The 24,976-nt window shown below is 42.7% G+C and overlaps 5 protein-coding genes across 6 annotated transcripts in view; 4 read left to right on the forward strand and 1 right to left on the reverse strand.

The window, feature by feature from the left end:
* The first annotated feature begins 11,055 nt into the window (after window positions 1-11,055).
* Window positions 11,056-24,141, forward strand: LOC132979372 (tripartite motif-containing protein 16-like). Of its 2 annotated transcripts, XR_009674048.1 has the most exons (3): window positions 11,056-11,212; window positions 11,842-13,942; window positions 24,035-24,141. XR_009674048.1 is itself a non-coding variant. In XM_061045107.1 (2 exons), exon 2 carries the CDS (start codon window positions 11,909-11,911, stop codon window positions 13,667-13,669), a length of 1,761 nt encoding a protein of 586 aa, XP_060901090.1. In that variant the 5' UTR covers window positions 11,056-11,212; window positions 11,842-11,908; the 3' UTR covers window positions 13,670-14,606. The 2 variants fall into 2 exon arrangements, 1 of the variants encoding a protein (XP_060901090.1); XM_061045107.1 differs by lacking the exon at window positions 24,035-24,141 and having other exon boundaries at window positions 11,842-14,606.
* On the reverse strand, window positions 16,843-20,811 carry LOC132978497 (presequence protease, mitochondrial-like). Its single transcript, XM_061043703.1, has 8 exons — window positions 20,749-20,811; window positions 20,350-20,488; window positions 19,460-19,576; window positions 19,211-19,340; window positions 18,914-19,034; window positions 17,810-17,996; window positions 17,390-17,492; window positions 16,843-17,251 (listed from the first exon to the last, which is right to left on the reverse strand). Exons 1-8 carry the CDS (start codon window positions 20,809-20,811, stop codon window positions 17,158-17,160), a joined length of 954 nt encoding a protein of 317 aa, XP_060899686.1. The 3' UTR covers window positions 16,843-17,157.
* The window catches only part of LOC132979376 (tripartite motif-containing protein 16-like), a 57,944-nt gene continuing 54,917 nt past the window's right edge, over window positions 21,950-24,976 (forward strand). The window contains exon 1 of the mRNA XM_061045115.1: window positions 21,950-22,042. Within this exon, the coding sequence (XP_060901098.1) occupies window position 22,042 (1 nt within the window). The 5' untranslated portion in view covers window positions 21,950-22,041. The remainder of the gene's footprint in view (window positions 22,043-24,976) is intronic.
* LOC132979375 (tripartite motif-containing protein 16-like) overlaps window positions 22,008-24,976 on the forward strand; it is a 39,414-nt gene continuing 36,445 nt past the window's right edge. The window contains exon 1 of the mRNA XM_061045114.1: window positions 22,008-22,042. Coding sequence (XP_060901097.1) covers window position 22,042 — 1 coding nt within the window. The 5' untranslated portion in view covers window positions 22,008-22,041. The remainder of the gene's footprint in view (window positions 22,043-24,976) is intronic.
* Window positions 22,036-23,963, forward strand: LOC132979378 (tripartite motif-containing protein 16-like). Its single transcript, XM_061045117.1, has one exon. The coding sequence runs from the start codon at window positions 22,079-22,081 to the stop codon at window positions 23,756-23,758; it is 1,680 nt and encodes a 559-aa protein (XP_060901100.1). The 5' UTR covers window positions 22,036-22,078; the 3' UTR covers window positions 23,759-23,963.

The following is a 24,976-nucleotide window of genomic DNA, read 5'->3' on the forward strand; positions in this document are numbered from 1 at the left end:
CTTCACCTGAGTAGCTAGAGGCGGCTGATTGGCTCCACCTTCCGTGTCATCATGAGAAGGACTTTCCCTACAACACGGAGTGATAAGAAATGTATCCATCCGGGAAGACAGTTTCACCAAGTGTCAAGGTCCTTTTGTGTTACAAAACATGACTTTCTGTAGGCTAATTACCATCTTAGTATGCAACACTAACAGTCATTTCCAGTAGGCACATACATTTTCCACAGGCTAACATAATGAAGCGGCTTTGTGTGACTTTGGCCTGTTGGACTTTCGGGACACTTTTTTTTTTAAAAACGTTTTTTGATGGGAGTTAATGAGGACGATGAATAGGACTGTCTGGACTAGCTGCATTAATATTGTAAGTAAGCGTTTTCACTTTTAAGTGAGCTACTTGTGTTTTGCTGTTAGCTGTGTGGACAAAGGCTTCCTAGAATGTAAGCTCACTGCTAGCAAGTTAGCTTTATGTAGCCTATGGCTGTTTCCATAGAAACTTAAAAGGAGTTATTTCCAATGAATGCTGAGGTTATTTGCATTTGTTCACAGCTGAAGTGTTTGTTTTAGTCTACAAATGCTTGTTGTGACAACGTTGACTGTAATTGTTAGCGTTTTTGTGAAATAGTATAAATTGAAAAGATAAATTTATAGTCGACTTTGCCGATTTTGCCGGGGCGGCCGTGGGTGCGTAGGCAAAGCGTCCGCCTCTCAACCTAAGTCAACCTCAGGGTTGAGAGTTCGACAACCGTAGTGTCCTTCAGCAAGACACCTCACCCGGCCCCGCTTAATCTTTTATTTTTGGTTTTATCATTAACATATATCGCCAATCTTTTTATATTTTGGGTTTAATTCATGTTGTGATATTTATTATCGATTGCCGATGTGCATGTTTTTACAATGAGTTCACTTTCTGTCTTGGTGCGTGTGAGTGATGACAGATTACCTGCTCATGTGCAGCTTTCTTTTATTTCACTGAGACTTTTTCTGCTGAATGAGGAGCAAGAGCAGAGCCGCAATGTCCAATCAGCGGCCAAGGGGAGGGTGAAAAACAAAGAAACAAGAGACGCCGAGACAGAGAGCCAGCCAGTCGACACCGAAGAGAGAGTGTTACGACGCGCAATACACGCAGCGGCAGAGTGAGGAGCTCCGCAAGCCGCGTAAGTAGCCTATCCCTTTGGGACAGTAGTAACACTCTGCTTTTACAAGTACGGCGTTGGTGTGTCTGTGTCTGTGTGTGTGTGTGGGCACAATACTGCCGGTATTTTCTTGTTTCGGCAGTGCCCGTCCTGCAGCGTGTGTACGTGTCGAGCGACTAGAGGAGACTCTGCGAGGGAAGCAGCAGGCGATCGGGACAATTCCCTCACTGTTTTAGTTTGTTGGAAGTGACTGAGTGACTTTTAGGCTCATACGTTTTAAGTGCTGCACTTTTAACTCTCCCATGTTTTATCTGACTTGTATTCCTCTCTTTTAGCATAGACGTCCTGGGACAGTTTTATTCTTTCATTTCTTTTGAAGTGGGTTTTAATGTGATGCAATGTCACTATAAATAAATCTGTTTTGCACCAGCACATCATTGTTTTACAAATTCTTGAGTAGGCCTACTGTCTCTCACCCCGATAGCCCAAACCAAACTTGTCCATGTTCATCAATTGTTTACTCTTTTTAAAGAGCACATTTCACCCCATTTACTGTACCATAGGCTCCAGTGGAATGATCATAGTCAGTATCCAGGTAAGGTGACACGAGATCATTTATAATTTGGCTAAACTGATGGAGATAATATGAATGAGCAAAAAAAGAAAAGACAAAATCAGCACCAGATAAACAAAGAGCCAATGTGAAAGAGATGCTACGAGATAAAAAGCTGTATTTTACAGCTATAACCTTTCTCTCCCTAAACAAGTGTAAGAAAAAGTGAACATTGCAGCCTACAAGGAGTTGGAGGGGGATTGTCATATTAGGCTGTATCAGTTTAACTAGGACTTAGAAGCTTACACTGCCATCCCTCTACCACCACTGGGGAAGTGTGATCACAACCTGCTCCTTCTTAACCCAAAGTACAAGCCACAGATTCAGAGACACCCAGTAACCACACGCACCTTCAGAAAGTGGTCTCCTGAGGCAGTGGAGACACTAAGAGACTGTTTTGAGTGGACTGACTGGAGCACCCTGCAAGAGCCACACGGTGAGGACATTGAGGGGGTCACACACTGCACAACTGACTACATGAACTTCTGCATGGATGTTGTAGTTCCCACAAAAACTGTGCGCTGCTTCCCGAACAACAAGCCCTGGATTCATGTCAAGGACGTCCTTAACAGGAAGAAGAGGGCATTCAAGGAAGGAGAGCAGGCAGAGGTGAAGCGCGTGCAGGGGGAACTCGAGGTCCGGGCTCAGAGAGGCAAAGGAGGAGTACAGAAGGAAGGTGGAGAAGAAGCTGCAGAACAACAACACGAGAGAGGACTGGGAGGGCGTGAAAACCATCACAGGCTGCAAGAAGAAAGGTAACAACACAGAAGATGGGGACCCTGTGAGAGCAAAGCAGCTCAACCTGTTTTTTAACAGCTTTGACTAGCAGGCCACTGCAGCTAGTGTCTGCCCCCCCAGCACCTCTCTTCACACCCCTGACGACTCTAACACCCCAAACACCTCTACCATCCCAGATACACCTATTAAGTTGGCACTGCTTAATGTGAGATCACTCAAATAAGAATAATTCCTTTGTTGCTGTTCAAAGGAATACCAGTAGATGGAGACCTTATCATTCAAAATCCATTCTTGTTGATGCTGACTTCATGCATCCTATCTCAGCAAACATACAGTTTAAAGAACTGTCCTCATTAAGAGCTCATTGTGATTTCATTGAAAGCTCAAATGGAATCGCAAGTGTCTGAAATGAGTTTCTCTTGAAATAATAACAATACAGTGACGCTAAAAATATAACATACTGACATTTTCCACTTTGGACCATGCATTTTAAGTCCCGCATCACATCTGTTGTAGTTCATGCAAAGGAGGCTGCATTAATAACTCTAGCATGCCATAAATGCCACATCTCATATCATATGAGATATTGTGTTTTGTGGAAGTGGCAGATTGTAATAAAGGGGCAGCTTAGAGATTGATGCACTTCACCTGAGTAGCTAGAGGCGGCTGATTGGCTCCACCTTCCGTGTCATCATGAGAAGGACTTTCCCTACAACACGGAGTGATAAGAAATGTATCCATCCGGGAAGACAGTTTCACCAAGTGTCAAGGTCCTTTTGTGTTACAAAACATGACTTTCTGTAGGCTAATTACCATCTTAGTATGCAACACTAACAGTCATTTCCAGTAGGCACATACATTTTCCACAGGCTAACATAATGAAGCGGCTTTGTGTGACTTTGGCCTATTGGACTTTCGGGACACTTTTTTTTTTAAACGTTTTTTGATGGGAGTTAATGAGGACGATGAATAGGACTGTCTGGACTAGCTGCATTAATATTGTAAGTAAGCGTTTTCACTTTTAAGTGAGCTACTTGTGTTTTGCTGTTAGCTGTGTGGACAAAGGCTTCCTAGAATGTAAGCTCACTGCTAGCAAGTTAGCTTTATGTAGCCTATGGCTGTTTCCATAGAAACTTAAAAGGAGTTATTTCCAATGAATGCTGAGGTTATTTGCATTTGTTCACAGCTGAAGTGTTTGTTTTAGTCTACAAATGCTTGTTGTGACAACGTTGACTGTAATTGTTAGCGTTTTTGTGAAATAGTATAAATTGAAAAGATAAATTTATAATCGACTTTGCCGATTTTGCCGGGGCGGCCGTGGGTGCGTAGGCAAAGCGTCCGTCTCTCAACCTAAGTCAACCTCAGGGTTGAGAGTTCGACAACCGTAGTGTCCTTCAGCAAGACACCTCACCCGGCCCCGCTTGATCTTTTATTTTTGGTTTTATCATTAACATATATCGCCAATCTTTTTATATTTTGGGTTTAATTCATGTTGTGATATTTATGATTTTCTTATCGATTGCCGATGTGCATGTTTTTACAATGAGTTCACTTTCTGTCTTGGTGCGTGTGAGTGATGACAGATTACCTGCTCATGTGCAGCTTTCTTTTATTTCATTGAGACTTTTTCTGCTGAATGAGGAGCAAGAGCAGAGCCGCAATGTCCAATCAGCGGCCAGGGGAGGGTGAAAAACAAAGAAACAAGAGACGCCGAGACAGAGAGCCAGCCAGTCGACACCGAAGAGAGAGTGTTACGACGCGCAATACACGCAGCGGCAGAGTGAGGAGCTCCGCAAGCCGCGTAAGTAGCCTATCCCTTTGGGACAGTAGTAACACTCTGCTTTTACAAGTACGGCGTTGGTGTGTCTGTGTGTGTGTGTGTGTGTGTGTGTGTGGGCACAATACTGCCGGTATTTTCTTGTTTCGGCAGTGCCCGTCCTGCAGCGTGTGTACGTGTCGAGCGACTAGAGGAGACTCTGCGAGGGAAGCAGCAGGCGATCGGGACAATTCCCTCACTGTTTTAGTTTGTTGGAAGTGACTGAGTGACTTTTAGGCTCATACGTTTTAAGTGCTGCACTTTTAACTCTCCCATGTTTTATCTGACTTGTATTCCTCTCTTTTAGCATAGACGTCCTGGGACAGTTTTATTCTTTCATTTCTTTTGAAGTGGGTTTTAATGTGATGCAATGTCACTATAAATAAATCTGTTTTGCACCAGCACATCATTGTTTTACATCTTCTTGAGTAGGCCTACTGTCTCTCACCCCGATAGCCCAAACCAAACTTGTCAATGTTCATCAATTCTTTACTCTTTTCAAAGAGCACATTTCACCCCATTTACTGTACCATAGGCTCCAGTGGAATGATCATAGTCAGTATCCAGGTAAGGTGACACGAGATCATTTATAATTTGGCTAAACTGATGGAGATAATATGAATGAGCAAAAAAAAGAAAAGACAAAATCAGCACCAGATAAACAAAGAGCCAATGTGAAAGAGATGCTACGAGATAAAAAGCTGTATTTTCCAGCTATAACCTTTCTCTCCCTAAACAAGTGTAAGAAAAAGTGAACATTGCAGCCTACAAGGAGTTGGAGGGGGATTGTCATATTAGGCTGTATCAGTTTAACTAGGACTTAGAAGCTTACACTGCCATCCCTCTACCACCACTGGGGAAGTGTGATCACAACCTGCTCCTTCTTAACCCAAAGTACAAGCCACAGATTCAGAGACACCCAGTAACCACACGCACCTTCAGAAAGTGGTCTCCTGGGGCAGTGGAGACACTAAGAGACTGTTTTGAGTGGACTGACTGGAGCACCCTGCAAGAGCCACACGGTGAGGACATTGAGGGGGTCACACACTGCACAACTGACTACATGAACTTCTGTATGGATGTTGTAGTTCCCACAAAAACTGTGCGCTGCTTCCCGAACAACAAGCCCTGGATTAATGTCAAGGACGTCCTTAACAAGAAGAAGAGGGCAGTCAAGGAAGGAGGGCAGGCAGAGGTGAAGCGCGTGCAGGGGGAACTCGAGGTCCGGCTCAGAGAGGCAAAGGAGGAGTACAGAAGGAAGGTGGAGAAGAAGCTGCAGAACAACAACACGAGAGAGGTCTGGGAGGGCGTGAAAACCATCACAGGCTGCAAGAAGAAAGGTAACAACACAGAAGATGGGGACCCTGTGAGAGCAAAGCAGCTCAACCTGTTTTTTAACAGCTTTGACTAGCAGGCCACTGCAGCTAGTGTCTGCCCCCCCAGCAACTCTCTTCACACCCCTGACGACTCTAACACCCCAAACACCTCTACCATCCCAGATACACCTATTAAGTTGGCACTGCTTAATGTGAGATCACTCAAATAAGAATAATTCCTTTGTTGCTGTTCAAAGGAATACCAGTAGATGGAGACCTTACCATTCAAAATCCATTTTTGTTGATGCTGACTTCATGCATCCTATCTCAGCAAACATACAGTTTAAAGAACTGTCCTCATTAAGAGCTCATTGTGATTTCATTGAAAGCTCAAATGGAATCGCAAGTGTCTGAAATGAGTTTCTCTTGAAATAATAACAATACAGTGACGCTAAAAATATAACATACTGACATGTAACACTTTGGACCATGCATTTTAAGTCCCGCATCACATCTGTTGTAGTTCATGCAAAGGAGGCTGCATTAATAACTCTAGCATGCCATAAATGCCACATCTCATATCATATGAGATATTGTGTTTTGTGGAAGTGGCAGATTGTAATAAAGGGGCAGCTTAGAGATTGATGCACTTCCTAAACAAGTGTAAGAAAAAGTGAACATTGCAGCCTACAAGGAGTTGGAGGGGGATTGTCATATTAGGCTGTATCAGTTTAACTAGGACTTAGAAGCTTACACTGCCATCCCTCTACCACCACTGGGGAAGTGTGATCACAACCTGCTCCTTCTTAACCCAAAGTACAAGCCACAGATTCAGAGACACCCAGTAACCACATGCACCTTCAGAAAGTGGTCTCCTGAGGCAGTGGAGACACTAAGAGACTGTTTTGAGTGGACTGACTGGAGCACCCTGCAAGAGCCACACGGTGAGGACATTGAGGGGGTCACACACTGCACAACTGACTACATGAACTTCTGCATGGATGTTGTAGTTCCCACAAAAACTGTGCGCTGCTTCCCGAACAACAAGCCCTGGATTAATGTCAAGGACGTCCTTAACAGGAAGAAGAGGGCATTCAAGGAAGGAGAGCAGGCAGAGGTGAAGCGCGTGCAGGGGGAACTCGAGGTCCGGGCTCAGAGAGGCAAAGGAGGAGTACAGAAGGAAGGTGGAGAAGAAGCTGCAGAACAACAACACGAGAGAGGTCTGGGAGGGCGTGAAAACCATCACAGGCTGCAAGAAGAAAGGTAACAACACAGAAGATGGGGACCCTGTGAGAGCAAAGCAGCTCAACCTGTTTTTTAACAGCTTTGACTAGCAGGCCACTGCAGCTAGTGTCTGCCCCCCCAGCAACTCTCTTCACACCCCTGACGACTCTAACACCCCAAACACCTCTACCATCCCAGATACACCTATTAAGTTGGCACTGCTTAATGTGAGATCACTCAAATAAGAATAATTCCTTTGTTGCTGTTCAAAGGAATACCAGTAGATGGAGACCTTACCATTCAAAATCCATTTTTGTTGATGCTGACTTCATGCATCCTATCTCAGCAAACATACAGTTTAAAGAACTGTCCTCATTAAGAGCTCATTGTGATTTCATTGAAAGCTCAAATGGAATCGCAAGTGTCTGAAATGAGTTTCTCTTGAAATAATAACAATACAGTGACGCTAAAAATATAACATACTGACATGTAACACTTTGGACCATGCATTTTAAGTCCCGCATCACATCTGTTGTAGTTCATGCAAAGGAGGCTGCATTAATAACTCTAGCATGCCATAAATGCCACATCTCATATCATATGAGATATTGTGTTTTGTGGAAGTGGCAGATTGTAATAAAGGGGCAGCTTAGAGATTGATGCACTTCACCTGAGTAGCTAGAGGCGGCTGATTGGCTCCACCTTCCGTGTCATCATGAGAAGGACTTTCCCTACAACACGGAGTGATAAGAAATGTATCCATCCGGGAAGACAGTTTCACCAAGTGTCAAGGTCCTTTTGTGTTACAAAACATGACTTTCTGTAGGCTAATTACCATCTTAGTATGCAACACTAACAGTCATTTCCAGTAGGCACATACATTTTCCACAGGCTAACATAATGAAGCGGCTTTGTGTGACTTTGGCCTATTGGACTTTCGGGACACTTTTTTTTTTTTTAAACGTTTTTTGATGGGAGTTAATGAGGACGATGAATAGGACTGTCTGGACTAGCTGCATTAATATTGTAAGTAAGCGTTTTCACTTTTAAGTGAGCTACTTGTGTTTTGCTGTTAGCTGTGTGGACAAAGGCTTCCTAGAATGTAAGCTCACTGCTAGCAAGTTAGCTTTATGTAGCCTATGGCTGTTTCCATAGAAACTTAAAAGGAGTTATTTCCAATGAATGCTGAGGTTATTTGCATTTGTTCACAGCTGAAGTGTTTGTTTTAGTCTACAAATGCTTGTTGTGACAACGTTGACTGTAATTGTTTGTGTTTTTGTGAAATAGTATAAATTGAAAAGATAAATTTATAATCGACTTTGCCAATTTTGCCGGGGCGGCCGTGGGTGCGTAGGCAAAGCGTCCGTCTCTCAACCTAAGTCAACCTCAGGGTTGAGAGTTCGACAACCGTAGTGTCCTTCAGCAAGACACCTCACCCGGCCCCGCTTGATCTTTTATTTTTGGTTTTATCATTAACATATATCGCCAATCTTTTTATATTTTGGGTTTAATTCATGTTGTGATATTTATGATTTTCTTATCGATTGCCGATGTGCATGTTTTTACAATGAGTTCACTTTCTGTCTTGGTGCGTGTGAGTGATGACAGATTACCTGCTCATGTGCAGCTTTCTTTTATTTCATTGAGACTTTTTCTGCTGAATGAGGAGCGAGAGCAGAGCCGCAATGTCCAATCAGCGGCCAAGGGGAGGGTGAAAAACAAAGAAACAAGAGACGCCGAGACAGAGAGCCAGCCAGTCGACACCGAAGAGAGAGTGTTACGACGCGCAATACACGCAGCGGCAGAGTGAGGAGCTCCGCAAGCCGCGTAAGTAGCCTATCCCTTTGGGACAGTAGTAACACTCTGCTTTTACAAGTACGGCGTTGGTGTGTCTGTGTGTGTGTCTGTGTGTGTGTGTGTGTGTGTGTGTGTGTGTGTGTGTGTGTGTGTGTGTGTGTGTGTGTGTGTGTGTGTGTGTGTGTGTGTGTGTGTGTGTGTGTGTGTGTGTGTGTGTGTGTGTGTGTGTGTGTGTGTGTGTGTGTGTGTGTGTGTGTGTGTGTGTGTGTGTGTGTGTGTGTGTGTGTGTGTGTGTGTGTGTGTGTGTGTGTGTGTGTGTGTGTGTGTGTGTGTGGGCACAATACTGCCGGTATTTTCTTGTTTCGGCAGTGCCCGTCCTGCAGCGTGTGTACGTGTCGAGCGACTAGAGGAGACTCTGCGAGGGAAGCAGCAGGCGATCGGGACAATTCCCTCACTGTTTTAGTTTGTTGGAAGTGACTGAGTGACTTTTAGGCTCATACGTTTTAAGTGCTGCACTTTTAACTCTCCCATGTTTTATCTGACTTGTATTCCTCTCTTTTAGCATAGACGTCCTGGGACAGTTTTATTCTTTCATTTCTTTTGAAGTGGGTTTTAATGTGATGCAATGTCACTATAAATAAATCTGTTTTGCACCAGCACGTCATTGTTTTACATCTTTTTGAGTAGGCCTACTGTCTCTCACCCCGATAGCCCAAACCAAACTTGTCAATATTCATCAATTCTTTACTCTTTTTAAAGAGCACATTAAACCCCATTTACTGTACCATAGGCTCCAGTGGAATGATCATAGTCAGTATCCAGGTAAGGTGACACGAGATCATTTATAATTTGGCTAAACTGATGGAGATAATATGAATGAGCAAAAAAAGAAAAGACAAAATCAGCACCAGATAAACAAAAAGCCAATGTGAAAGAGATGCTACGAGATAAAAAGCTGTATTTTACAGCTATAACCTTTCTCTCCCTAAACAAGTGTAAGAAAAAGTGAACATTGCAGCCTACAAGGAGTTGGAGGGGGATTGTCATATTAGGCTGTATCAGTTTAACTAGGACTTAGAAGCTTACACTGCCATCCCTCTACCACCACTGGGGAAGTGTGATCACAACCTGCTCCTTCTTAACCCAAAGTACAAGCCACAGATTCAGAGACACCCAGTAACCACACGCACCTTCAGAAAGTGGTCTCCTGAGGCAGTGGAGACACTAAGAGACTGTTTTGAGTGGACTGACTGGAGCACCCTGCAAGAGCCACACGGTGAGGACATTGAGGGGGTCACACACTGCACAACCGACTACATGAACTTCTGCATGGATGTTGTAGTTCCCACAAAAACTGTGCTCTGCTTCCCGAACAACAAGCCCTGGATTAATGTCAAGGACGTCCTTAACAGGAAGAAGAGGGCAGTCAAGGAAGGAGTGCAGGGGGAACTCGAGGTCCGGCTCAGAGAGGCAAAGGAGGAGTACAGAAGGAAGGTGGAGAAGAAGCTGCAGAACAACAACACGAGAGAGGTCTGGGAGGGCGTGAAAACCATCACAGGCTGCAAGAAGAAAGGTAACAACACAGAAGATGGGGACCCTGTGAGAGCAAAGCAGCTCAACCTGTTTTTTAACAGCTTTGACTAGCAGGCCACTGCAGCTAGTGTCTGCCCCCCCAGCACCTCTCTTCACACCCCCACCTCCCCTGACGTCATTTAAGTCAGTTATGAACCTTCCTAAGCAAAAATGACAATTCGAACACACCCTTGGTCTTATCTCACTCTCGCCCTGCCTTGGTCTTATCTCAGCTCGGTCTTGTCTTAGTTTCGCCCTGCCATGGTCTTATCTCACTCTCGCCCTGCCTTGGTTTTATCTCAGTCTCGCCCTGCCTTGGTCTTATCTCAGTCTCGCCTTGCCTTGGCCTTGGTCTTGTCTCGGTCTCTGAGCACTCTGGTCTCAGGTCTGGTCTTGACTACAACACTTGGTAAAACATAGATAAATCACAAATTTAAACTTCTGTGTACTATTTTATTATGGTTTTGTATGAATTCTCCAAAGTCTAATCTCTCTATTGCAGCATTACGTCTTTTATGAATCTGTATGCTGTTGTTTGTTTGTACACGGTCTCATTTCAGGTAGTATTTTCTGTCTTCATTCTCTCTCTGTTGTCTTCTCCTTTAAAGCACAAGAAAACTTTTTTTCAGTTATACAAAACAGCTCTATGAAACTGTAGATTTCAGAGGAAACCAAACATGAAGCTTTTCAATGTTTGCTTCAACTATTGTGAGCTGTAAGTTATTTAAAAACATCATGTGGTTGTTCAATGTTGTGTTTTAATCTTAACTGCACGATAAAACTCAGACTGACAGACTCACAATGTCCCTTTAAGAGAATTCATCACCTGCGTGAGGGCAGCATGGTAACCCCTCCCTATTGCTCAACTCCACTCTGTGCACACATTTCCTGGTTCCCTCTCCTTCACTAATATACGAATGCAAGATAGGTGTAACCAACAAGTGATCTCCCCAGCCCCGTGCAGCGTGGATCAGCAAATGAGCAGCGACAAAAGGACACTGAGGTATTTTTTGTCGGTGTATTACTTCTACCACATATTCAAATTCTTCCATTACTTGTAATCAAACCGAGTTTTGTAAATTAAAGCAGCAGTAGGAATCAGTAGGTTTGTATTTGAAACAGGATTATGACTTCAATCTGAGGCAAAGTATGTTTAAAGACAATATCAATGATCTGCTTCAATCATCAGTTTGACCATCTGATAGACAAAAACAAGGAATAAAGGTCAGGTCAGTGTATTTAATCCAGCATGTGAAAACACCTCTTCCAATGCTGGTGAAGTTCAGTGGAACTCTGACTCCTCCCTGTGGTGTCTCAGATTTTCACAGCTTGTAATGCTGGTGCTCTCAGGCAGCTCCGTTCTGACAGTAGTTGTAGAAACTGTTCAGTTATTCTCTGTGTTTTATTCACTTCTTTTTACATGTTAAGAAATGTGTGACTAGAGTTTTTTACATGCTTGCTTATAGAGTTTGCTTCCATGCAACAGAGAGAGGTTATGTATTCATGTAGAGAATCTGCCCTGTCAGAGGCATGAAACATGAATCAGAGCTTGTTAACCCCTCCCTCTTCTTCCTGCTCTCAGACTCAGCCCGCTCCACTCTGACGTTTATTTTCTTGTTCCCTCCCCTTTAGATCTAAAGTATGAGGATGGGTGTAACCAACATGTGGGGCGGTGCAAGAGCAGACACTGAACAAACACATGCTGTGTAGATCAGAGGTGAAACTATTGATTTCTAAGGAAGTGAAACTCAGACAGTCGTTGTTACCGAGAGGAGAAATGGCACAGAAAGGAGTTCAACTAGACCGGGAGGCCTTCTCTTGTTCCATCTGTCTGGATCTCCTGAAGGATCCGGTTGCTATTCCCTGTGGACACAGCTACTGTATGAACTGTATTAAAAGCCACTGGGATAAAGAGGATGAAAAGACAATCTACAGCTGCCCTCAGTGTAGGCAGGACTTCACACCGAGGCCTGTCCTTGGGAAAAACACCATGTTGGCAGATTTAGTGGAGAAGCTGAAGAAGACTGGACTCCAAGCTGCTCCTGCTGATCACTGCTATGCTGGACCGGACGATGTGGCCTGTGATGTCTGCACCGGGAGGAAACTGAAAGCCTGTAAGTCCTGCCTGGTCTGTTTGATCTCATTTTGTGAGAAACACCTTCAGCCTCATTATGATTCACCTGCTTATGCAAAACACAAGCTGGTGGAGCCCTCCAAGAAGCTCCAGGAGAACGTCTGCTCTCGTCATGATGAGGTGATGAAGATGTTCTGTCGTACTGATCAGCAGTCTATCTGTTATCTCTGCTCTGTGGATGAACACAAAGGTCATGACACAGTCTCAGCTGCAGCAGAAAGGAGTGAGAGGCAGAGAGAGCTTGGGGTGAGTCGACAAAACATCCAGCAGAGAATCCAGGACAGAGAGAAAGATGTGAAGCTGCTCCAACAGGAGGTGGAGGCTATCAATGGCTCCGCTGATAAAACAGTGGGGAACAGTGAGAAGATCTTCACTGAGCTGATCCGTCTCATGGAGAAAAGACGCTCTGATGTGAAGCAGCAGGTCAGATCCCAGCAGCAAACTGAAGTGAGTCGAGTCAGAGAGCTTCAGGAGAAGCTGGAGCAGGAGATCACTGAGCTGAAGAGGAAAGACGCTGAACTGGAGAAGCTCTCACACACAGAAGATCACAACCAGTTTCTACACGACTACCCCTCACTGTCACCACTCAGTGAATCTACACCCTCATCCAGCATCAAGATCCGTCCTCTGAGGTTCTTTGAGGATGTGACAGCGGCTGTGTCAGAAGTCAGAGATAAACTACAGGACGTCCTGAGAGAGAAATGGACAAACATCTCACAGACAGTGACTGAAGTGGATGTTTTACTGTCAGAACCAGAACCAGAGCCCAAGACCAGAGCTGAGTTCTTAAAATATTCATGTGACATCACACTGGATCCAAACACAGCACACACATGGCTGTTATTATCTGATGAGAACAGAAAAGTAACAGTAATGAAAAAACAACAGTCTTATTCTAGTCACCCAGACAGATTCACTGATTGGTGGCAGGTCCTGAGTAAAGAGAGTCTGATGGGACGTTGTTACTGGGAGGTGAAGTGGGGGGGGAAAGGAGTTCATGTAGCAGTCACATACAAGAATATCAGCAGAGCAGGGATCTCAGATGAATATAGGTTTGGAGGTAATGACAAATCTTGGGCGTTAGATTGTGACAGCTATAACAGTTATAACTTTTGTTACAACAATGTCAAAACTCCTGTCTCAGGTCCTCAGTCCTCCAGAGTAGGAGTGTACCTGGATCACAGAGCAGGTATTCTGTCCTTCTACAGCATCTCTGAAACCATGACTCTCCTCCACAGAGTCCAGACCACATTCACTCAGCCTCTACATGCTGGACTCAGGTTTTATGATTTTGGAGACTCTGCTGAGTTGTGTAAGTTGAAGTAGACAGAAGTCATTAGGGGACAATGTGTTAACATATGTGTTTTTTTCCATGTTTCTACAGAAAGCTGATTATACTTTTCTTCACTGCACATACTACGATACTTTGACAAAACCAGTAAAGCCAAATTTCTGTATTTCATAGATTTCAATATCATATGTGGACGTGGGACCTTCCTCTGACCATTCTCTTTGAGCCCACTAGTTTTCTTTGCACCACAGCAGACATGGACCTGCGTATAAGCATTCTGTTAACCTTTCACCCTTTCACACACGCACGTCTTCAAAAGAATAAGGTAAACGGAAGTTTCCTCCTTCTCTTAGATGATTTCTTCTTTGTTTTGTTTTCAATGTTTTGTTTTGTTGTTGTTCTTTGTTAGGCGTCTTAGAGTATTCAGAGAAGCGCTATGTTATTATCATTATTATTAATGTTAAAGGTCACATATTATGTAAAATACACTTCACCATGTTTCTCTAACACTAATATGTGTCTCTAGTCTCTCTACAAACCCCCCAATGATGAGAAAAGTCCATCCTCTCTGTATTGTACCTGCTCCACTTTTCAGAAAATGTGTGCTCAAACAGGTCGTTTGGAGATTTTCTCTTTATGACATCACAAAGAGCAGTAACACCTCCCCCAGGTGGGTGACACATCTCATTCACATTTAAAGGTACAGACACAGAAACAGCCTGTTCTGAGCAGGGCTGAAATAGAGGGGTTTATAGGCATGATCGAATACAGGATCAGAGTGGATTTAGAACAAAAGACAGACAAGTTTGAGACTTATTTAAACATGTTGAAGAGGAGGAGAATATGTGACCTTTAAACCATGAAGGTTGTCAGTGCTAGTGATGACTTTTGTTCTCTTATCTGTGCTGTATCGCTAACCATCTACTATTTGTAATGATGTAAAGTTTTGAATAAATTTGCATATAAATCTATTGTTCATTTGTATAAATTTCTCTGTCAGACCAAATTAGCAGTAACCCCCCCCCCCCCCAATTGATAGAAAAATGTACAATGAGGTATCTTAAAACATGAATTATAATGATCTAAAAACATAATAACACAATACTAATCAGAAAGCTACGGAGCCCCTAAAGGGACATAGGCAGAAAAAATAAAAATATATGTTTCTCGTGCGCACCAGAAACTAACCGGTGCTCACGTGAAACCTTCTCATGCGCACCAGATATCAGGTGCACAACGGAAACCAGCCAGTCTTAGCCTTCTGTGTTCTTGTGATAAAAATGACAGTACAGGACTTATTTGAGCTCTATTTTAACCTTGGACTTAATTACAAGGACAGAACTGCTTTGCTTGTGCACCGTCACCGTTATATTGTCTCAGAAAGACATTTAAAACGGATGTTAAAGTCTTGTCATCTGTTTTGGCGCAAGGGATACACTTAGAAATATATTCACAGATTCGGCTTTCCCGGATCAATAACTCATCAGCGGAACATTGCTCTTCCAAAACCGACACCTCTCTGCAATCACAACAAGATAGACTGCGAGCTACATTCGTATTTTCCTCAAAGCGAGCCGTCCTCCGCGCTGGGGAACTTGCATTGGCCTCTAAGCAGAGTCGGCTGGTGCTCGAATGCGCAGGGACCGTCTGCAAATTGCAATACTGAAAAAATATGATACAGAAATATTCAATAACTTCACCCAGGAGAGGTGTAGTGTCATGAAAATCATTTTACACACATGATCTCACGTTTTTCATACTACATTTCTCAGATTGGAAAATAATACTTTAAAAACAAATTGAGGATTTTTCAATAGCCTATAAATAGCCCAATGTTCAATAAAATCCCTTTTGTAAGGTGTAGGGTAAAACAAAAACCCATTATGAATAAATGTCCTCCTGCTCTATAAACTACATCACGTTGCTTTGGATAAAGGGCTTTCATGTAATTCTAGTGATTTTTTTATAATTAAATTTGGTAATTAAATAAGTAACAACTATACTATAACATGTTGTAGTGCCATCAAACTCACAGCACACATAAACCATCTTCTCTTGATTATACTACAACTCTTAGTTTGGTAAAATGTGCATAAATGTAATTTTAGTGATTTTTTATCATTAAATATGGTAATTAAATAAGTAATAACTATACTATAACATGTTGTAGTGCCATCAAACTCACAGCACACATAATATAAAAGCGTTAAGCATGATTTACTTTATGTGTGATGAAATATTTCAGTGACCCTAGAGCCTACAATGGTGACTTTTAAAAAAATGATATCCATGTTAAAAAATCCCTTAAATTATTATTGCCTTTGTTGTTTCTATCCACTCTGGGCTTTCTGTGTGTGTGTGTGTGTGTGTGTGTGTGTGTGTGTGTGTGTCATCTCTATAGTGGTGTTTGTGAGTAGGGTCCTGCTGTTGCTGTTAATTAGGATTTTAGAAAAGGGAACTGAGGTTAGAGTGCATGATTTTAAAAACTCAAATCATTTTACCAGATGTGTTGACCTGCAGCAATTCTTTGGTTTTATTCACCCTGGGTTTTAAATCTGTTGATTTGTGCCTCCAACCCGATAAAATGGAGGGAAATTGATTTCAACTGTGGTGTTCAAAGACTTGAAAAATAATTGTTAAAACTTCAATTTAAGGTCACAATATTCAACATTAACTAGCGGCTTATTAGCATGCTAACTAGTAGCATACTGGCTGCTTATTGGTCATTATGAAGCACTTATTAGTACCTTATCTACATGACCATAGTCTATAGTTAACAGGTCATTATCTAAGAGTTTGTTCTCTTTACACTCCTGATTACAGCTCATCGATAGAGAGTTAGGAAGTTGTTGAACATGAGTTATGATCTTGATATGCTTTTGTTTACTTCTACCCCATAAGGGTCGTACTAAGGGAAACATATTAAGATCATAATTCATGTTCAATCACTTCCCAACTTAGGAACCAATGAAAATGTGAAATTTGTGGAAAATAGGACCACAGCCTCCATACATGGGGCGCGCAAAATAACCACTAGACTACCGGCGCCCCACAAAGACCAACATGACCTGACTGAGTGTTTGCACATGACTCAGTTTGTTGTTTGAATTAGACAGAATGGCTCTGATGTTCTTCCTCTGCTCTGAGTTTCCCAGAGTAAACCACAGAGGAAGAAAGTCATTTATATCCTGCAGACAAAAACAAAAACACCTGATTGAAGTTTATATAAATGATATATCTCTTGATGATACTTTTGCAATGATCCCAAAAAGAAGAGCTCACTCACATAGTGTATTCCAACATGATCATATATTTCATTAAATATATACAGAATGAAGACGTATCTGAACCATGACAGCAGCTCTCAGTCCTCCTCTTGATATTGTGCGCTTCAGCTTTTTTGACTCTTTAATAAAAAATCCTAACCGTAGACTTTCAGCATTCAGTACAGAATAAGTCTTGCAGCTGTGATTCTCCAGAAGTCCAGTTGAGTATTTAAATCACAAGTTACCTACAGACTGGATTATTTTACGATCCATGAGGAATCTTTTTTAATCGCCTCGTTCTCTGGACCCAAGATAGCAACTCCACACGTCCTCTGACCGACGCCGAGGTATCTGCAGCGAGGGGGAAAACAAGACACGAGTTAACACTTGATGTGGGAATAAACGGGAACAGTTTGTCAGTCTGTTTTTTCTTTTAGCTTCTCCTTCTCTTCATTTCTGAGTTATGTAAGGGGACATAAAAGCTTGTACCTTTCAGCCACTTCCACCAGACTTTGGTGAGTGACAGCAAAAAGTCTTTCTCTGTGATTCTGCTTCATCTCATCGGTGACTCCGCTGAGGAAGCGACCCATTCCTGCAACACAAACACAGAGTGAACAAACCAGACAGCTAAGAGATAAACTAGAGACAGTGACGGCTTTACAACAGAGACGGAGACTAAGTTACTAAAACTAATGAAGATCTCTTCATATCTGAACTTGGTTATAATTCAACTTTTTACTCATCATTTTATTCATTAATCCTTTAAAAGCTTTTAACCTCCATTAAAGACGTCAAATGTTGAAGTTGTCAGTTATGTTCTGAGATGTTAAAGGTCCAGAGATCTGATTGGAGGAGGATCAGGTGACGCATCCTGACAGCAGCTGGAGGGATCACTCAGTCGTTCCTCACCTTTGTCCGCAAGGGCCACAGGCGAGTCTACAGCCGAGAACACTGACAGTTTAGCTTCATCGATGTCCTGCTGGGTGAACTGTCTCGACTTCGCCCAGTCCACACCTCGACGAAACGCTGACAAGGTCTGCACTGAGTTTGGATCCCTTAGAGAAGTAAGAGAAAGAAATACAAGGTCAACAACACACTGTTCAACTCAAAGAAGATTCTTTTTAAACGTAGAAGTCATTTGGAATATTTTATTATGGCTGCCAAAAATGCCCCATGATGGCTTCCCTTTGTAAATTGTTGAGTCTTTTTTTCCAGACAGATCCCTGAATATTCTTGTAAGATAAATATTTTGCATTTTGGACAAAGGGAGGAAGAAGAGGTCACATTTGAGAAGCAAATCAACTCAAATTTCATTAGATTAGAACAAAATAAGTGCTGCTGCAACTTTGGTTCTTTCACTTCTTTCTCCTAGTCTTGATTTAAAATCCATTTTAAAGGTCACATATTCTGTTAAATACACTTCACCATGTTTCTCTAACACTAACATGTGTCTCTAGTCTGTCTACAAACCCCCCAATGATGAGAAAAGTCCATCCTCTCCGTCTTCTGCCTGCTCCACTTTTCAGAAAATGTGTGCTCAAACAGGCCGTTTGGAGATTTTCCCTTCCTGACATCACAAAGGGCAGTAGCCCCTCCCCCAGGTGGGTGACACTCCCACAGCTGGGTGTTTGTTCTGCCCTCTGAGTCTGTCTACTCACTGTAAACGATAGGACATGGAGCGAGAAAGCCCGAGTACACCCGAGCCCTTCCAGAGAGGGGGCGTGGTGAGACACAGCTCATTTACATATTTAAAGAGTAACTAAACCTCTGGAGGAATCTCATTTCAGCCCCTTGTATCCACCATTATATCTTTCTGTCATCACTACCCATAGCTCATGATCGTAGGTGAGAGTCGGGACGAAGAGCGAGCGGTAAATGGAGAGCTTTGCCTTCAGGCTCAGACTCATTCCCTACATCATCTAAAGTATTCTTGTCCAGAAATGTCTCTGTCCAAACCTTTTTTTTTATCCATGTATTTGTAAGACTTTTCAAACACAGTAAGCTGGTACTGACCTGCTCGTACATGTCCAGCTGGGTGGAGTCAGGGACGACCTGGGTGGAGACAGACATGCCCCCAGTCCTCAGCTCCATCTGCTGGGACTGTTGTCTGTAGTCCAGACCTCCACAGCCCATCCTGATTTAACAAACAGACACACATGCAATCTTTAAAATGCTTTCAAACACCACCTGTCCAAACGTTACACAAATACAGAAAAGATCAATAAAGCATAATATCTTCAAACTTTTCATATACCAGGTGACACATTTTGAAATCTTGCTCTGGTCCAATCGACTGTCAGGTGAACTTACTTGGTGACAACGCTGCAGAAGAGCGGGACATAGAGCCTGAGGTCCTCCGGCAGTGTGTTGAGACTGCACATGGCTCTGAAGTAAACTAGGCCGTCGGTGGGCTGCTCACAGTACTGCACCGGTATGCCGACTGAAGGAGACAAGGAGAGGAAACATTTTAAGGGGTTTTAACCACAACACTCTTAGATGATTCTTCCTTGTTGTGTATCATGTTTTATAAACTTGTGTAGAGTGGACACTGGGCCGTACCTGCTGTGCTGATCTGAACAGGAGTAACAGGGATCGTGGGCTCAATGTCAGACACTTTCAGCGCCGGCAAACAGGAGGCGTCCTGCGTTTTGCTCTGAGCGGCCAGCAGCTCCAGACCTTTTTCCAAGAAGAAGAAGAAGATGAATATGAACATGAAACAGACACTTAAATCAGAAGTGCCTCAATCTAATCCTTCTGAAATCTTTCGACAAGTTTTACTGGTTGGGTCATAAACAGAAAAGTGAATGCAGGTGAAATGTTCTTTCATGGTTTTCCATCAGTAAAAGTTTAAGGATAGTTCTCTGTACTTTAATGTTTCTAACAAGTCCCCTCAAAAACGGTCTTCAACATTTAAGGCCAACTCCTCACCCCCTCCGACTAAAACTGGCAAATGACACTCAATTCAGTAACACTGTTGTCAGTCTTTGAAAATTTATAGAACAGCTTTGAATGATTTGCAGCTCAAAAAACATCTCATTTATCTGATACTGGTGTCAGTAAAAAACACCTCAAGCCGTTTAGCGCCCTCTGCTGACTCATCCTGGGATTACTCCAACATATGTTTACCTCATGCTCTATAACTCTGCCTATGTTTAGTTTGAACATCCAGCATTGTAACACTATATGACTAAATGAGGGATCAGCAGAATAGGTCAACTTGAATATATTATGTATACAGTCACATTGCAGCGCTTGATGGTTTTTTCCCAGTTATTGTGTTAATCTGATGGTTTATTGGATTTTTTGGGGCTTCAATCAAATCAATCAAGCAGCCAATAAAAGCCTGTTTGCTTCAGACAATTCTGTGTGATTTCACAGAGTCAAGCTCAGAAAGTGTTGAAGCAGAGAAATACAGATTTCCTCCGTGGAGCAGCTTCAATCATTTGTACCTTTTTCATAGATGTCTTTTTTGTCGCTGTCTGACAGAGCATGGATCTTTTTCTGGAGCTTCTCCTCCTCGGCTTTGGCCTGTTTCTCCAAGTAGACCTCATCCGGACTCATGGACAGGGTCAGTCTGTGTGTGTTCTCCTGTAGGGGGGGTAATGGGGATTTGAAGGGGAAGAGAAAAAACACAAATTATACAGAAAACCTTCAAAGTTCATGTTTTTTGTCATGATCGTAAAACACTCCAGGGCTGCTGAGGTTGACCTTAAGAACAGACCGAGTATTTCCCCCTACAGAGAACATTAGTGAGACTTGTAAAAGGTTTATTCTTGTACTTTTTTAAAACCTTTTTTTCACATATTTCTGGATGTTTTGAAGAAAAGTACTTTCCCAGTGTCACACACCTTAAAGTAGTGCTTGATTTTGTCCTGGAGGAAGCGGGGGTTTTCCTTCAGGGTCTGTAGCATTACGTCTTTTATGAATCTGTATGCTGTTGTTTGTTTGTACACGGTCTCATTTCAGGGATTATTTCCTGTCTTCATTCTCTCTCTGTTGTCTTCTCCTTTAAAGCACAAGAAAACTTTTTTTCAGTTATACAAAACAGCTTGATGAAACTGTAGATTTCAGAGGAAACCAAACATGAAGCTTTTCAATGTTTGCTTCAACTATTGTGAGCTGTAAGTTATTTAAAAACATCAAGTGGTTGTTCAATGTTGTGTTTTAATCTTAACTGCACGATAAAACTCAGACTGACAGACTCACACTGTCCCTTTAAGAGAATTCATCACCTGCGTGAGGGCAGCATGGTAACCCCTCCCTATTGCTCAACTCCACTCTGTGCACACATTTCCTGGTTCCCTCTCCTTCACTAATATACAAGTGCAAGATAGGTGTAACCAACAAGTGAGCTCCACAGCCCCGTTCAGCGTGGATCAGCAAATGAGCAGCGACAAAAGGACACTGAGGTATTTTTGGTCTGTGTATTACTTCTACCACATATTGAAATTCTACCATTACTTGTAATCAAACCGAGTTTTGTAAATTAAAGCAGCAGTAGGAATCAGTAGGTTTGTATTTGAAACAGGATTATGACTTCAATCTGAGGCAAAGTATGTTTAAAGACAATATCAATGATCTGCTTCAATCATCAGTTTGATCATCTGATAGACAAAAACAAGGAATAAAGGTCAGGTCAGTGTATTTAATCCAGTATGTGAAAACACCTCTTCCAATGGTGGTGAAGTTCAGTGGAACTCTGACGCCTCCCTGTGGTGTCTCAGATTTTCACAGCTTGTAATGCTGGTGCTCACAGGTAGCTCCGTTCTGACAGTAGTTGTAGAAACTGTTCGGTTATTCTCTGTGTTTTATTCACTTCTTTTTACATGTTAAGAAATGTGTGACTAGAATTTGCTTGCTTAAAGAGTTTGCTTCCATGCAACAGAGAGTGGTTATGTATTCATGTTGAGAATCTGCCCTGTCAGAGGCATGAAACATGAATCAGAGCTTGTTAACCCCTCCCTCTTCTTCCTGCTCTCAGACTCAGCCAGCTCCACTCTGACGTTTATTTTCTTGTTCTCTCCCCTTTAGATCTACAGTTTGAGGATGGGTGTAACCAACATGTGGGACGGTGGAAGAGCAGACACTGAACAAACACATGCTGTGCAGATCAGAGGTTAAACTAGTTTGATTTCTAAGGAAGTGAAACTCAGACAGTCGTTGTTACCGAGAGGAGAAATGGCACAGAAAGGAGTTCAACTAGACCGGGAGGCCTTCTCTTGTTCCATCTGTCTGGATCTCCTGAAGGATCCGGTGACTATTCACTGTGGACATAGTTACTGTATGAACTGTATTAAAAGCCACTGGGACACAGAGGATGAGAAGACAATCTACAGCTGCCCTCAGTGTAGGCAGGACTTCACACAGAGGCCTGTTCTGGTGAAAAACACCATGTTGGCAGTTTTAGTGGAGGAGCTGAAGAAGACTGGACTCCAAGCTGCTCCTGCTGATCACTGCTATTCTGGATCTGAAGATGTGCCCTGTGATGTCTGCACCGGGAGGAAACTGAAAGCCTGTAAGTCCTGCCTGGTCTGTTTGATCTCATTTTGTGAGAAACACCTTCAGTCTCATTATGATTCACCTGCTTATGCAAAACACAAGCTGGTGGAGCCCTCCAAGAAGCTCCAGGAGAACGTCTGCTCTCGTCATAATGAGGAGATGAAAGTATTTTGTCGGACTGATCAGCAGTCTATCTGTCTCCTCTGTTTAATGGACGAACACAAAGGTCATGACACAGTCTCAGCTGCAGCAGAAAGGACAGAGAGGCAGAGAGAGCTTGGGGTGAGTCGACAAAACATCCAGCAGAGAATCCAGGACAGAGAGAAAGATGTGAAGCTGCTTCAACAGGAGGTGGAGGCTATCAATGGCTCCGCTGATAAAACAGTGGGGAACAGTGAGAAGATGTTCACTGAGCTGATCCGTCTCATGGAGAAAAGACGCTCTGATGTGAAGCAGCAGGTCAGATCCCAGCAGCAAACTGAAGTGAGTCGAGTCAGAGAGCTTCAGGAGAAGCTGGAGCAGGAGATCACTGAGCTGAAGAGGAAAGACGCTGAACTGGAGAAGCTCTCACACACAGAAGATCACAACCAGTTTCTACACGACTACCCCTCACTGTCACCACTCAGTGAATCTACACCCTCATCCAGCATCAAGATCCGTCCTCTGAGGTTCTTTGAGGATGTGACAGCGGCTGTGTCAGAAGTCAGAGATAAACTACAGGACGTTCTGAGAGAGAAATGGACAAACATCTCACAGACAGTGACTGAAGTGGATGTTTTACTGTCAGGACCAGAACCAGAGCCCAAGACCAGAGCTGAGTTCTTAAAATATTCATGTGACATCACACTGGATCCAAACACAGCACAAACACGGCTGTTATTATCTGATGAGAACAGAAAAGTAACAGCAATGATAGAACAACAGTCTTATTCTAGTCACCCAGACAGATTCACTAGATGGTGTCAGGTCCTGAGTAAAGAGAGTCTGATGGGACGTTGTTACTGGGAGGTGAAGTGGGGGGGGAAAGGAGTTCATGTAGCAGTCACATACAAGAATATCAGCAGAGCAGGGAGCTCAGATGAATGTTTGTTTGGACGTAATGACAAATCTTGGAGGTTATATTGTGACAGCAACAGTTATAACTTTTGTTACAACAAAGTCAGGACTCCTGTCTCAGGTCCTCCGTCCTCCAGAGTAGGAGTGTACCTGGATCACAGAGCAGGTATTCTGTCCTTCTACAGCATCTCTGAAACCATGACTCTCCTCCACAGAGTCCAGACCACATTCACTCAGCCTCTATATGCTGGACTCAGGATTCATCATTTTGAAGACTCTGCTGAGTTGTGTAAGCTGAAGTAGACAGAAGTCATTAGGGGACAATGTGTTAACATCTGTGTTTTTTTTTCCATGTTTCTAAAGAAAGCTGATTATACTTTTCTTCACTGCACATACTACGGTACTTTGACAAAACCAGTAAAGCCAAATTTCTGTATTTCATAGATTTCAATATCATATGTGGACGTGGGACCTTCCTCTGACCTGTCTCTTTGAGCCCACTAGTTTTCCTTGCACCACAGGACCTGCGTATAAGCATTCTGTTAACCTTTCACCCTTTCACACGCACGTCTTCAAAAGAATAAGGTAAACAGAAGTTTCCTCCTTCTCTTAGATGATTTCTTCTTTGTTTTGTTTTCAATGTTTTGTTTTGTTGTTGTTCTTTGTTAGGCGTCTTAGAGTATTCAGAGAAGCGCTATGTTATTATTATTATTATTAATGTTAAAGGTCACATATTATGTAAAATTCACCATGTTTCTCTAACACTAATATGTGTCTCTAGTCTGTCTACAAACCCCCCAATGATGAGAAAAGTCCATCCTCTCTGTATTGTGCCTGCTCCACTTTTCAGAAAATGTGTAAAGGTTGAGCACTTGTGCAGCAGGTTTGTGTATTACGTGCCACGGCGCTGTCCAAGGTGCCGATCGTTCATTTGTTCATCTGTTTGTTTGTTCGCCGCTGCATCTCTTATGGAGTTCTCAGTAAAAGTGCACAGTAAAAGTACTTCATATTACTTGTCTAGGACGTACTAAGTCCAACCATATCAGAATCATTGTCTGCTTATGGAAGAATTTCTTTTTACAAGACATCAAAGTCAGAAAAAAGACTCATTATAGTGATTTATAAAGGACTTTGACAGTGGATTTCTCAAAAAGTACTTCATAGTACAGGTGCATGTATTATAGGAAGTACTAAGTCCACCCATATCAGAATCATTGTCTACTTATGGAAGAACATATATTTTTATATTTTTTCCCCAGGAAAACACCTTATTTTGAAAAACGGAAGTTATCGCAGACTCGCAGTATTATTCCCTGAACAGTATTTTGTTTGCTCCCGTTTCATACACGTATATCTCATAGTCAGTTTTATGGTAAGACCTAGGCATTTAGCACTTCACTTCATCGCTCTCTCTCTCTGCTCGCTCTGGAGTCCGGAGCATTTACCATAAAGATCAGAATACGTGGGCACTTCAAATTTAGGGGCGGCTCACTTCACCATGTAAAAGCGAGGAGCGGCTGG

Source organism: Labrus mixtus, chromosome 8 (assembly GCF_963584025.1).
Source record: "Labrus mixtus chromosome 8, fLabMix1.1, whole genome shotgun sequence".
Lineage (NCBI taxonomy): Eukaryota > Metazoa > Chordata > Actinopteri > Labriformes > Labridae > Labrus > Labrus mixtus.

Bases quoted from the DNA above. Each gene is read 5' to 3' on its own strand.
- LOC132979372 (XM_061045107.1), top strand. From the start codon at position 11,909: ATGCTGTGTAGATCAGAGGTGAAACTATTGATTTCTAAGGAAGTGAAA.
- LOC132978497 (XM_061043703.1), bottom strand. From the start codon at position 20,811: ATGCTACAGACCCTGAAGGAAAACCCCCGCTTCCTCCAGGACAAAATC. The intron at 19,035-19,210 runs GTAAGTTCACCT...TTGTTAAATCAG, and splicing joins TTCTGCAGCGTTGTCACCAA to GATGGGCTGTGGAGGTCTGG. The intron at 17,997-18,913 runs GTCAGTACCAGC...TGAGTTGAACAG, and splicing joins AGCTGGACATGTACGAGCAG to TGTGTTGTTGACCTTGTATT.
- LOC132979378 (XM_061045117.1), top strand. From the start codon at position 22,079: ATGGCACAGAAAGGAGTTCAACTAGACCGGGAGGCCTTCTCTTGTTCC.